At 45.4% G+C, this 12,789-nt stretch overlaps 1 protein-coding gene across 1 annotated transcript; it reads left to right on the top strand.

Moving 5' to 3' along the window:
* The first annotated feature begins 7,854 nt into the window (after positions 1-7,854).
* LOC144499836 (mid1-interacting protein 1-B-like) lies at positions 7,855-8,643 on the top strand. Its single transcript, XM_078222365.1, has one exon. The coding sequence runs from the start codon at positions 7,921-7,923 to the stop codon at positions 8,326-8,328; it is 408 nt and encodes a 135-aa protein (XP_078078491.1). The 5' UTR covers positions 7,855-7,920; the 3' UTR covers positions 8,329-8,643.
* The last annotated feature ends 4,146 nt before the right edge of the window (positions 8,644-12,789 follow it).

Below are 12,789 nucleotides of genomic sequence, written 5' to 3' on the forward strand. Positions count from 1 at the left end.
CAGTGAAAGCTAGTTCTGGGGATTAGACATTACCCAACTGGGAAAGGGTAAAATGAAGCAGGCTATGGGGTATGTAGAATAGCTTTGGACCAGATTTGGAACAATCAGTGATCCACATAAGGGGCAGTAAGGCCCAGGAGAAGAGGGTGCAGACAGTGCCAAAACTCATGGCCCAGGGTCTGAGGGAGGGTGATGGAAAGTGGGGTGCTCAGTCTTTCCGTTTCTGGTTGTCCACATGAGCAGCCAAAGCTGCAGACCTGAACAAAGAACAAAGAAAATTACAGCACAGGAACAGGCCCTTCGGCCCTCCAAGCCTGCACCGACCATGCTGCCCGACTTAACTAAAACCCCCGACCATTCCGGGGACCATATCCCTCTGTTCCCATCCTATTCATGTACTTGTCAAGACGCCCCTTAAAAGTCACTACCTTATCTGCTTCCACAACCTCGCCCGGCAATGAGTTCCAGGCACTCACTACTCTATGTGTAAAAAATCTGCCTCGTACATCTCCTTTGAACCTTGCCCCTCGCATCTTAAACATATGCCCCCTAGTAATTGACTCTTCCACCCTGGGAAAAAGCTTCTGACTATCCAATCTGTTCATGCCTCTCATAATCTTGTAGACTTCTACCAGGTCTCCCCTCAACCTCCGTCGCTCCAGTGAGAACAAACCAAGTTTCTCCAACCTCTCCTCATAGCTAATGCCCTCCATACCAGGCAACATCCTGGTAAATCTTTTCTGTACCCTCTCCAAAACCTCCACATCCTTCTGGTAGAATTGAACACTATATTCCAAGTGCGGCCTAACTAAGGTTCTATAAAGCTGCAACATGACTTGCCAATTTTTAAACTCAATGCCCTGGCCAATGAAGGCAAGCATGCCGTATGCCTTCTTGACTACCTTCTCCACCTGCATTGCCACTTTCAGTGACCTGTGCACCCAGATCCCTTTGCCTATCAATACTCTTAAGGGTTCTGCCATTTACTGTATATTTCCTATCTGTATTAGACCTTCCAAAATGCATTATCTCACAATTGTCCGGATTAAACTCCATCTGCGATGTCTCCGCCCAAGTCTCCAACTGGTCTATATCCTGCTGTATCCTCTGATGGTCCACATTGCTATCTGCAAATCCACCAACCTTTGTGTCGTCCGCAAACTTACTAATCAATCCAGTTACATTTTCCTCCAAATCATTTATATATATTACAAACAGCAAAGGTCCCAGCACTGATCCCTGAGGAACGCCACTTGTCACAGTCCTCCATTCAGAAACACACCCTTCCACTGCAACCCTCTGTCTTCTATGACCGAGTAAGAAGTTTAACAACACCAGGTAAAGTCCAACAGGTTTATTTGGTAGCAAAAGCCACACAAGCTTTCGGAACCCCAAGCCCCTTCTTCAGGTGAGTGAGCCCACTCACCTGAAGAAGGGGCTTGGGGCTCCGAAAGCTTGTGTGGCTTTTGCTACCAAATAAACCTGTTGGACTTTAACCTGATGTTGTTAAACTTCTTACTGTGTTTACCCCAGTCCAACGCTGGCATCTCCACTTCTATGAGCGAGCCAGTTCTGTATCCACCTTGCCAGCTCACCTCTGATCCCATGCGACTTCACCTTCTGCACCAGTCTGCCATGAGGGACCTTGTCAAAGGCCTTACTGAAGTCCTTGTAGACAACATCCACCGCCCTACCCTCATCCACCATCTTCGTCACTTCCTCGAAAAACTCAATCAAGTTAGTGAGACACAACCTCCCCTTCACAAAACCATGAAAGACTGGCTTTAAAAAAAAGGATCCATTAGGCTGAGAGTTTTGATATTTTTTAAGCCTGTCTGTCCAGGTCCGGCCAGTTTCACGAGTCGCTACTGCTGCTTCTGACCATTAGGCAACTTTGCGATTCTGATATTAAACAAAACCCACCAGGAAACCACATAATTGCACAAAGTGAGAAGCAGCAGCAGCAACTGAGAGTGTTCCTGCTTGAAAAATGGTCAGTCAAATCCCTGTAATTTTACAACCAATTGTAATCTACTGGGGTTGGTGGTGGAGGGCGATTGGGGGCAGGTTGGTGGGGGAGTTGGGGAGAGATTAGATGGGCTGTTGGGGGGTTTGAGTCGGGTTGGATGGGGATTGGATGGGGGTTTGCAGGAAGGCTGGAGGCAGGTTGGGGGGGAAAGATTGGGGGGATAGGTTGGAGGGAGGTTGGAAAGATTGGAGGGGGGTTGGTGTATATTTGAAGGGGGTTTATTTATTTATCAGTTGCAAGTCGGCTTACATTAACACTGCAATGAAGTTACAGTGAAGGTTGGGGGCGGTTGAAGGAGATTGGAGGTGGAATTGAGGGAGGTTCTTTTTATTCACGGGATGTGGGCATCGTTGGCTGGGCCAGCATTTATCACACATCACTGGGGGCATTTAAGAGTATATCTGGAGTCACATGTAGGTGAGATCAAGTAAGGACGGTTGATTTCATTCTCAAAAAGACATTAGTGAACAAGATGGAATTTTACAACAATTGACAATTGTTTCATGGCATTCATTAGACTTTAATTCCAGATTTTTATTGAATTTAAATTTCACCATCTGCCATGGGTGGGATTCAAACCTGGCTCCCCAGAATCCAGTCCCTAGGTCTCTGGATTACTAGTCCAATGACAATACCACCATGCCAACCCCTTGGAGGAGTTGTTTGGGGGAGAGTTAAAGGAGGTTGGGGAAAGGTTGGAGGGAGAGGGATGTTGGGGGGGTAAGGTTGGAGACGGGTTGGGGGAAGGTTAGAGGGGATGCTGTACGGGTTGAGGGAAGGTTGAGGGGGAGTTGGGGAAGGTTGGAGTGGGCTTGGGGGCTGGGGGAGGTAGGGGGAAGGTTAAAGTGGGAGTGGGGAAGTCAATTGAGGGATTTTAGCTGTCATAGAATCATTAGAATCATAGAATCCCTAGAATGCAGAAAGAGACCATTCGGCCCATCAAGTCTGCACTGACCACAATCCCCCTCAGGCCCTATCCCCATAACCCCATGCATTTACCCTAGCTAGTCCTCCTGACACCAAGGGGCAATTTAGCATGGCCAATCCACCTAACGTGCACATCTTTGGACTGTGGGAGGAAACCGGAGCACCCGGAGGAAACCCATGCAGACACGAGGTGAATGTGCAAACTCCACACAGACAGTGACCCAAGCCGGGAATCGAACCTGGGTCCCTGGCGCTGTGAGGCAGCAGTGCTAATCACTGTGCCACCCTAAGCCTGTCAAGGTTAAGTTTATTATGATCCTTGCCCAGACTTCCTGTTTTTTGGTAAGCCTCAGCAGGACCAAAGATGTTGTTTTTAAAATAGACAAAGTTTGACATTCAAGACACTCACTAAGAGAATAAAGCCAGAAGATTCTTTAGGTTTTGAACAAACAAAAATAAACTTTATTATATAAAGTTAGAAAGAGAAAACAATTTACAATATCTATCTTGTACTCTAATGTTCAGGGTCAATATGAGTTACATGTGAATTAACAAGCCAACTGTGGTTGAGCCCACCACACCACACAATAAATGACAGATGTGACCAAGACGGAGTCCAAGGATTTCTCAACAACTCACCCAGACATAACTGAAACTGTGCGCCAATCAATCTCACTGAAACTCTGTTTCTCTCAGCGATTCCAGTCTTTACCTTTGAAGATCTCGTCTAGGAATTCTTTCTAAAAGTCATTTGAACGATGGTCCACATTGCAGCATTTCAGCCTCGCCTACTGAGATTCCGTTCCCCTGGATTCTTAACTATACACTCAAGCACCAACTCACAAGCACAATTTCAGATCTTCAGTGGTTTCGAGCAGGACAGTATTTCAATATGGAGTAACTTTGCCCCAACAGCCCACAGCGTGGAGTCACCAACCTTTAGCTGCCTTCTTGGATCTTCAGAGCTTCAATTGAGCCTTCTTCAATGGCATCACCAACGGCCCACCTCTCAAAGTTTCGATCTCGCCTTCTGAGATTCCTGAGTACACTCAAACACCAAATTAGAGGCAGAGCTTCAGATCTTCAGCCGCACTGAGCAAAATACTACCGCTTTAACAAGTACCTGTGCCCAAATGGCCCACACCATGGAGTTACCAACCTTTGGCCATCTTCTCCACTTAAAGTCTGCTCCCCGCAGCCCCTTTCCTGCTTGGAGAAGGTTTCCCTGCTCCTTTCTTTTTCCTTGACTGAACTGGGAAGGGTTTCTGTCCCCCTGCCTCTCCCCCTCTCGGGACTTCCTTTTATGGGACTTCTCCCTGTTTCCTCCCCTCATTTTGGAACCTTGTTCTTCTCCCTCTTCCCTTTGAGATCTTTCCCTCTGCCTGGGACACTTCTCTTTCAGTGGTGCTCTGCCCCCAGTCACTTGACCCAGGTTTTTTGTGCTGTTTCCTTTTGCTAAAGGGCACTGGGCAGCAAAAGAAAAGTAAAAATGTCAATCTGTTTGCGTGAAGCTCCAAGGCCTTCAGGAGCTGGAAGCTCCCAACCTCCACACTTTCCAACAAAGGGAGTTTGGGTTTCATAACAGGTTGAAGAAGCTGTGGGCTTTTCTCCTGAGGGTGAAGGGGACTGAGGGGAGATCTGATAGAGGTGTTAAAGGTTATGACAGGTTTGGATGAGGTGGAGAAAGAAAAGTTGAACCCACTAGCTTATGGCACAAGGAGTAAGGGCCACAGATTTAAGTTTGAGTAAGTGATTTGGGGAGGGGTGCGTATGTAAGGAAGAACTTGTTTTTTCAGCAAGCGGTAATGACCTGGAAGTCTAGAGTTATGAAGGGTGAAGCTTGAGGTTCCAATTTTCCTTTCCATCACATGGCTGACCAGAAATCTGTTCTGTTCTTACCACTTATCATTGGTGGATGTTGGAAGGATTTTGCAGGTTGATATGCAACCTGTTTGACCATGTAAGCATGCACCTTCCTTGGCCATCAAGTCCTGGAATGGGACTGGAACTCAGATCTCCTGACTCAGATGCAGGGAGGCTACCCACTGCACCACAAGACCTGTTATTCAATTCCAATTCTCTTCCTGCTCCTCATGGTGCACTAAGGCAGGCTTTTTTCTTAGCTAGTTATTCCTGTAACAGATCACTAGTCTGTTCCCAGAGTTTAGCTTGAGAAGCTCCATTCCACATCAAGCATGGCTGACCAGGAGTCTCTCCCGCTCTTATCGGATTTGCAGGTTGACACACACAACTTGTTCAGCTGTGTTATGAATATACCTTCCTTGGCCATCAAGCCAAGGGGTGGGGCTCAAACCCAGAGCTCCTGACACAAAGGAAGGGATACCATGTAGTGCTCCACAAGACCATTCCTCAGTTATTTCATTCAGCCAAAACAAAGATTGAATTGATCTTGAATATTTGACTGTAAGTCAGGGATATAGAGTCATAGAATCATAAGAGGTTTACAGCATGGAAACAGGCCCTTTGGCCCAACTTGTCCATGCCGCCCTTTTTTTAACCACTAAGCTAGTACCACTTGCCCATGTTTGGCCCATATCCCCTTATACTGATCTTACCCATGTAACTGTCTAAATGCTTTTTAACAGACAAAATTGTACCTGCCTCTACTACTACCTCTGGCAGCTTGTTCCAGACACTCACCACCCTCTGTGTGAAAAAAATGCCCCTTTGGACTCTTTTGTATCTCTCCCCTCTCACCTTAAACCTATGCCCTCTAGTTTTAGACTCCCCTACCTTTGGGAAAAGATGTTGACTATCTAGCTGATCTGTGCCCCTCATTATTTTATAGATCTCTATTAGATCACCTCTAAGCCTCCTACGCTCCAGGGAAAAAAGTCCCAGCCTCTGCTTATAACTCAAACCATCAAGCCCTGGTAGTATCCTGGTGAATCTTTTCTGCACACTTTCTAGTTTAATAATATCCTTTCTATAATAGGGCGACCAGAACTGAACACAGTATTCCAAGTGTGATCTTACCAATGTCTTGTACAACTTCAACAATACATCCCAACTCCTGTATTCAATGTTCTGAACAATGAAACCAAGCATGCGAATGCCTTCTTCACAAGTCATCTTATATCATACATCAAAGCATATTTCAAAACTGCTTTACAGGACATACTGTAAGTCTCCAAAACTATTTCTTTCGAGATCAGACCAAATAAGAATGTGTTGGCTTCAGGAGGCATTGCAATTCAACTGTAATACTGCACAAACTATCCTCGACAATGTAAAACTGCCCATGCAAAGTCATGTTCTCCTCCATGCTTGTACTCATGACAACAGCTAATACAATGAAGCCTGTGGAGTTTATTTTAATGGGGTCTTGACTACTATTATTACCACAAACACGCAGTATTCCACTGCACAGATTCTGGCTACTTGCCATGTTTAGCCCTTCTGAACAGAATTCAAGGAAGGTACTGGGGTGATCTATACATTCTTTGAATCCTACTATTTGATCTGTTGACCCCACTCAAATAGCTTTTGAGATTTACAGTACCTGTTAAAGTTATTTTTTGCAATAAACCAGCTTTTGTTTTCAAAATATACTTTAGTCATTAAATATCTAAAGGAACATTTCCAAACATTTTAAGATGGTCATTACAGAAAGGGCAGTAATATTCGACTTTTCTCCATTGAGCAAGTAGCATCGAGTTGCCTCACTATAATTGTGATACATGTGATATTTACTGGATACATTCACTGTCTGGAATACAGCCTGAGGGGTTTGGACACAGTTTCCAGCCCCTCAGTGCACTATGGCTGAAATGCCTTAAATGCTGGTCTTTCTCAATTACACCTTTGTTGTAGCTGCCCCAGGATTTAGTCTATCCTTCAGCACATAGTCCTGGACCTGACATTGTGTCAGTCTGAAACATTTGGTCAGGGTCAACCCTGGAAGATCAACATGTTTCGGGCAGACCAAAAAGTGTCTTTTACTCAATGGATGATCCTTCCGCAACAGTTGATGATTGCCTTGGAGTGCTTGGGAACAGCCCAGAGAGCATAGAGTCCCGCATCACAGAGCAGCTCAGAATGAACCTCAACAGGGGGCACGGTGGCACAGTGGTTAGCACTGCTGCCTCACAGTTCCAGGGACCTGGGTTCGATTCCCGGCTTGGGTCACTGTCTGTGCAGAGTCTGCATGTTCTCCCCGTGTCTGCGTGGGTTTCCTCCAAGTGCTCCGGTTTCCTCCACAGTCCAAAGATTAGGTGCATTGGCTATGCTAAAATGTCTCTTACTGTCCCGGGATGCATAGGTTAGAGGGATTAGGGGGTAAGTATATGGGATTATGGGGATAGTGCCTAGGTGGGATTGTTGTTAGTGCAGTCTTGATGGGCCGAATGGCCTCCTTTTGCAGTGTAGGGTTTCTATGATTCTAAATACCACTCTCTCCAGATCTTCTTTGTAAAGGCACATTCCAGAAAGATGCTTGTGAGGGTCTCTTCCCCAACGCAGCTGCTGGGAGGGCAGCGGGCGGTGGCACAGAAACCTCGGGCATGCATGAAGGATCTCACCAGATTTGTTCAGGATATCGCTGACCTCCAGAACACAGTTAAATATTCAACTTTATCTTGGTTCAGATTTTTGGCTCGGATCCTATCACAGGCAACAATCAGTCACACCACTCTCATGACATTGGGAAATCGCTGCTGCAACTGAATGGGTCAATGAGATTAGCAGGCATGGTTTAGCAGAGCCAGTGGCTGTTCTCAGTTGCTGGATGATTACTGGATGATTTCCTGCCTATCGCAATCCAAGTTAAACACAAAGCTATCTTTGCTATGCCAGTGTGACCTTTTCCCAAACCATCTGATATGCAGGCTGAACTCAAGTAACATCATACCATTTGTGAGCAGTACTTAAGTCCCGGGAGGTTACTGTTCTCCTCTGTGACTCTGCTCAGCTCCAAGCGGATAGCTGTCCCAGCACCAAACACCATGCAGTCCCTAATTATCCAGCAGCAAACTAACTTCCTCGTCGCCACCATGAGCAAGTATTCCTCTGCGGTGAAGAATATGGAGCAGACAGTCATGCTTCCCAGCCTCCTTCAAGACATCCCCTTGGAGGTCCAAGATGAAGCTAAAGATGCCAATTCGCAGAGCTTGTATGAGTGCTTCACCCTGCTGAAATCCATCAAGAACACCGTGGAGAGTGGTGGGTTGTCCTTTGAAGATTTAAAACGGAAGACCAACAGTGCCCATGAGCTGGAAAACGAAGATGCGGCAAGCTTGGAGCAACTTTTCTATGTTCATGTGAAGGGGCTCTGCACCGTGCTGAATACGCTGACCAAAAAAGCCAACACGCTGACCAGCAGGTACGAGGACATGATAGGAGTCTCTTCCTAGCTTCCATGCAATGTCAGCAACGATAAACACTCGTCCGAGGGTGAGCAGCCCGAAATGAAGAGGCTGGTTGGAAGGCAGGGGAGGGGGGGGATCACTGCTCTGCTTAGCCAAGAAGCGTGTGACGGCAAGAACCTTACAATCGTACAACTGCAGAACTTGTTGCCGTAATGATCAAGAATGCACCGTTGGCTTCGTATTCACGAACATGCCACAAGTTTATCGAGCAGAGATTTGAAGTCACCAAATTTTCCCAGTCAAGAGACAGAAATATTAAATGCGTGGAACTGTATGTAATTGGAAACTTTTAAATGTACTGATGAAACCCTTCATCATGGAAAAACCTCTATTTTGTGATCAGAATGGACTGTTCAACTGTTACAACTTGAATCATTTTCCTGATTGGTGTAAATGTGAACCACTTCCGTTTTATCATTTATGGCACAAATAAGATCATGCAAATTATTTTAAATGTGTGTATTTTTCTCTTGCATACTTTTAAAATTGAGTATTTAGTTCTAGTTGCTGGATTTACCTCAGAAAGGAGTGGGGGGGAAATAATTCATCTCATTCTGGGTTTAAAGGCAATGAGGCTTCTCGCTGTGTCCACTGAGATTCAGTGGGGAGAACTCTCAGTAAGCTCTGGTCTTACGTCCCACTCCATGAGCTAAATACTGTCATATGAGGAGTGAGAGGGGATCTCATAGAAGCTTATAAAATTCTAACAAGGTAGATTCAGAATGAATGTCCTTGATGGTGGGAGAGTCCAGAACTAGGGATCATAGTTTGAGGATAAGGGGTGAACCTTTTAGGACTGAGGAGATGAGAAATTTCTTCCCCCAGATAGTAGTGAATGTTTAGCATTCACTACCACAGAAAGTAGTTGAGGCCAAAAACGTTGTCTGATTTCAAGAAGTAATTAGATACAGCTCTTGGGGGCTAAAGGGATAAAGGGATATGGAGGGAAGGGGGAGATCAGGATATTGAATTTGATGATCAGCCATGATCATAATGAATGGCGGGAAAAGCTCGAAGGGCCAAATGGGTTACTCCTGCTTCTAGTTTCTATGTTTCTCGGCTGACTCCCCAACGCAGTGACTGCACCATTGAAGGTGTCATCTTTTGAGGACATGTCTGCCCTCTCGTGTGACTGCTAACGATCCAATAATATTTCAAAGAAGAGCGGGGGGGGGGGGGGGGTCCACCACAGGGTCCTGGTCAATGTTTATTCCTCAGCCAATGCCACAAAACAGAGCCAGGGCATCCTGAAGTTGCGAAAGGTGCTACATGAATGCAAGTCCGTCCTCCTTCATTCCTTCTTATGACTTTACAGAAAGCGACACCTGATTGAAAGGTGTTTATGAGTTGCACCTCACTGAGGTCAAACAGGAAACAATTCATTAGCTTTCCTAGGTATCTGTGAGAGAGCTTTTTGTGCGGAGGGTGGGGGGTAAAAAAGCAGAAAACTGAACAACCAGGAAGGCAATCGATGCAGGTTGGCATCCGGACAGGCAGATATGCAGCAAAAAGAAAGATATTCCATTCACACCTTTCACATCCTCAGTATCCTAAAGTCTTTCACCGCCTACACCCTAGCTATGACTATAATGCTATATTCTGCACCCTCTCCTTTCTTTCTCCCCAATGTACTCTGTGAACGGTATGCTTTGTCTGTATAGCATGCAAGAAACAATACTTTTCACTGTATCCCAATACATGTCACAATAATAAATCAAATTAGTCACATTTTGTTGAGGAATAATTGTTGGTTTGGACAAAAGATTGCAAAAGCAAGGGACCACACAAACACAGTGGCTAGTGCCCTCAGTCATAGGACCTGATGCTGTGGGATTATCCTTTTTAAGTTATGATTCAGCCTTGTGAGGGCACTGCATGTTCTTCACTTTGTCTGATTATGTGAATACAAGTTGTACTCGGTGACTCTGATCATTCCTATTGTATTTTATTCCCATCTGACTGTGAAATAAAGCAGTTTATGATGTGCACCAGACTTCTCATTTAGTATTAATTCCTGAAGAAATAAAATGTCCAAAATGCACAAATATCAAAACAAGATCATTAGATGCTACTGTACATGTAAATATAGGACTCTGCGAATCAGTACAACATGCACAATTCTTAAGGAGGGTAAAAGATGACACTGAACACGGAAAGCCATCTACAGCTAACCTGAATTCACAACAGCTGGATCTTCACAAGGGGGTCGACTGAGCTGAGAAAAAATACTTTTCCCTTCCCTACTTGTAATACAAAACACTTTCAAAATCAACAGATGCTCCATTCGCATTGATAGATCAATATAAACATTACTGCTGGTGAAATAAGAGGGAGATATCGAATACATGCCGAGAATGAAATAGTGAGAAATCAGACAGAGGTAGGGTACTCAGAAGTGTTTGAAGAAGCGCGGAGGAAGGACAACAGAAAGATAATGAAGAAGGAAAGATTTATATAACATGATTCACAAATTCAGGATGTCCCAAAAGATTTGCCAATGAAATAAAGTTCTTTAGGAGTAAACACTAGGAATGCTCAGCCAGTAAGGCGATATCAATGGAGAGAGAAACCGAGTTCTGTACTTGTGACATGTGGTCATTGTTGTAATGCAGGAAACACAGAGCCCAGCTGCGAACATTAAATGCTTGCTATCACTCCCATACCTACTAGGCATGTTCCCCCCTTATTTGTTTTATAATGTCTTAATCTCATCGGAAAATATCATTCCAAGGTGAGTGCATTTGGGAAAGCAGCACATATACTCTTGTTTCCTTATAGAAATGACAGAAGTAGTATCTTTCTGGGCAATGCACACAAAGAAGTCGGATTAAAAGCTATATAATTTGGACAAAACAACATAAAGTTATCAGAACACTGACAATTTAAAGCTTTGTAAACTGTGATGTGAGGTCTTGTGGTGCAGTGGGTAGCATCCCTGCCTCTGACCCAGAAGCTCCGGGTTTGTGTCCCACCCTGGGACTCAATGGCCAAGGAAGGTGCGTTCGTAATGTGGTCAAACAGGTTGAATGCCAAGCTGCAAATTTGTCCAAATAGCCAATGGTTGGCGGTAAGAGCAGGAGAGATTCCTGGTCAGCCATGTTTGATGTGGAGTGGCACCTCTTAGGCTATAGGTTCCTAGCAACTGGTGAGTAACCCGTTCCAGGAATTACTAGCAATGGAAACAGGCAAAAGTCTGTCATAGTGCACCACTCGATGTGGAAAGAAAATTGGAATTGGAAACTATGAGTTGCAACTAAAACTTTAGTTATGGGTGCTAACTATTGCTGATAATAGTTAAGTATTTAACCTCTTGGACTGAATATATTAAAAGTGCAACAAAAGCTAAAGGGAATAACTGCAGAGGCTCCCTAGATACCGAGATAATGTTATATCCCAGAATAAAAGTGGAAAGAGCTTGCATTGATTTGGGCCTTTCACAACCTCAGCGCGTTACAAAGTGCTTCACAGTATTGTAGTATAGGAACCATAGCAACCAACTTGCACACTCTAATCTCCCATAAATAGAGAATCATAGAATCATAGAAACCCTACAGTGCAGAAAGAGGCCATTCGGCCCAGCGAGTCTGCACTGACCACAATCCCACCCAGGCCCTACCACCACATCCCTACATATTTACCCACTAATCCCTCTAACCTACGCATCTCAGGACACTAAGGGGCAATTTTTAGCATGGCCAATCAACCTAACCCGCACATCTTTGGGCTGTGGGAGGAAACCGGAGCACCCGGAGGAAACCCACGCAGACACGAGGAGAATGTGCAAACTCCACACAGACAGTGACCCGAGCCGGGAATCGAACCCAGGTCTCTGGCACTGTGGAGCAGCAGTGCTAACCACCGTGCCGCCCACAGGACCAGATAATGTGCAGGATTCACCAATCTCGTCCGTTCCTGCCCCATTGCCAGTAAGAATGGAGAATCTAGCACTCAGCCAAAACTCCATTCACCGCAACGGCACTGGAGAATCCCAGCCGCGGGTGAAATCGGAGATTTTCAGCGAATATGTTTTAGTGATGTTGGGTGATAATGGCCTCCTTGGAATGGCAAGAACAAAGAACAAAGAACAATACAGCACAGGAACAGGCCCTTCGGCCCTCCAAGCCCGCGCCGCTCCCTGGTCCAAACTAGACCATTCTTTTGTATCCCTCCATTCCCACTCCGTTCATATGGCTGTCTAGATAAGTCTTAAACGTTCCCAGTGTGTCCGCCTCCACCACCTTGCCTGGCAGCACATTCCAGGCCCCCACCACCCTCTGTGTAAAATATGTCCGTCTGATATCTGTGTTAAACCTCCCCCCCTTCACCTTGAACCTATGACCCCTCGTGAACGTCACCACCGACCTGGGGAAAAGCTTCCCACCGTTCACCCTATCTATGCCTTTCATAATTTTATACACCTCTATTAAGTCTCCCCTCATCCTCCGT

This window comes from Mustelus asterias, chromosome 10, assembly GCF_964213995.1.
Source record: "Mustelus asterias chromosome 10, sMusAst1.hap1.1, whole genome shotgun sequence".
Lineage (NCBI taxonomy): Eukaryota > Metazoa > Chordata > Chondrichthyes > Carcharhiniformes > Triakidae > Mustelus > Mustelus asterias.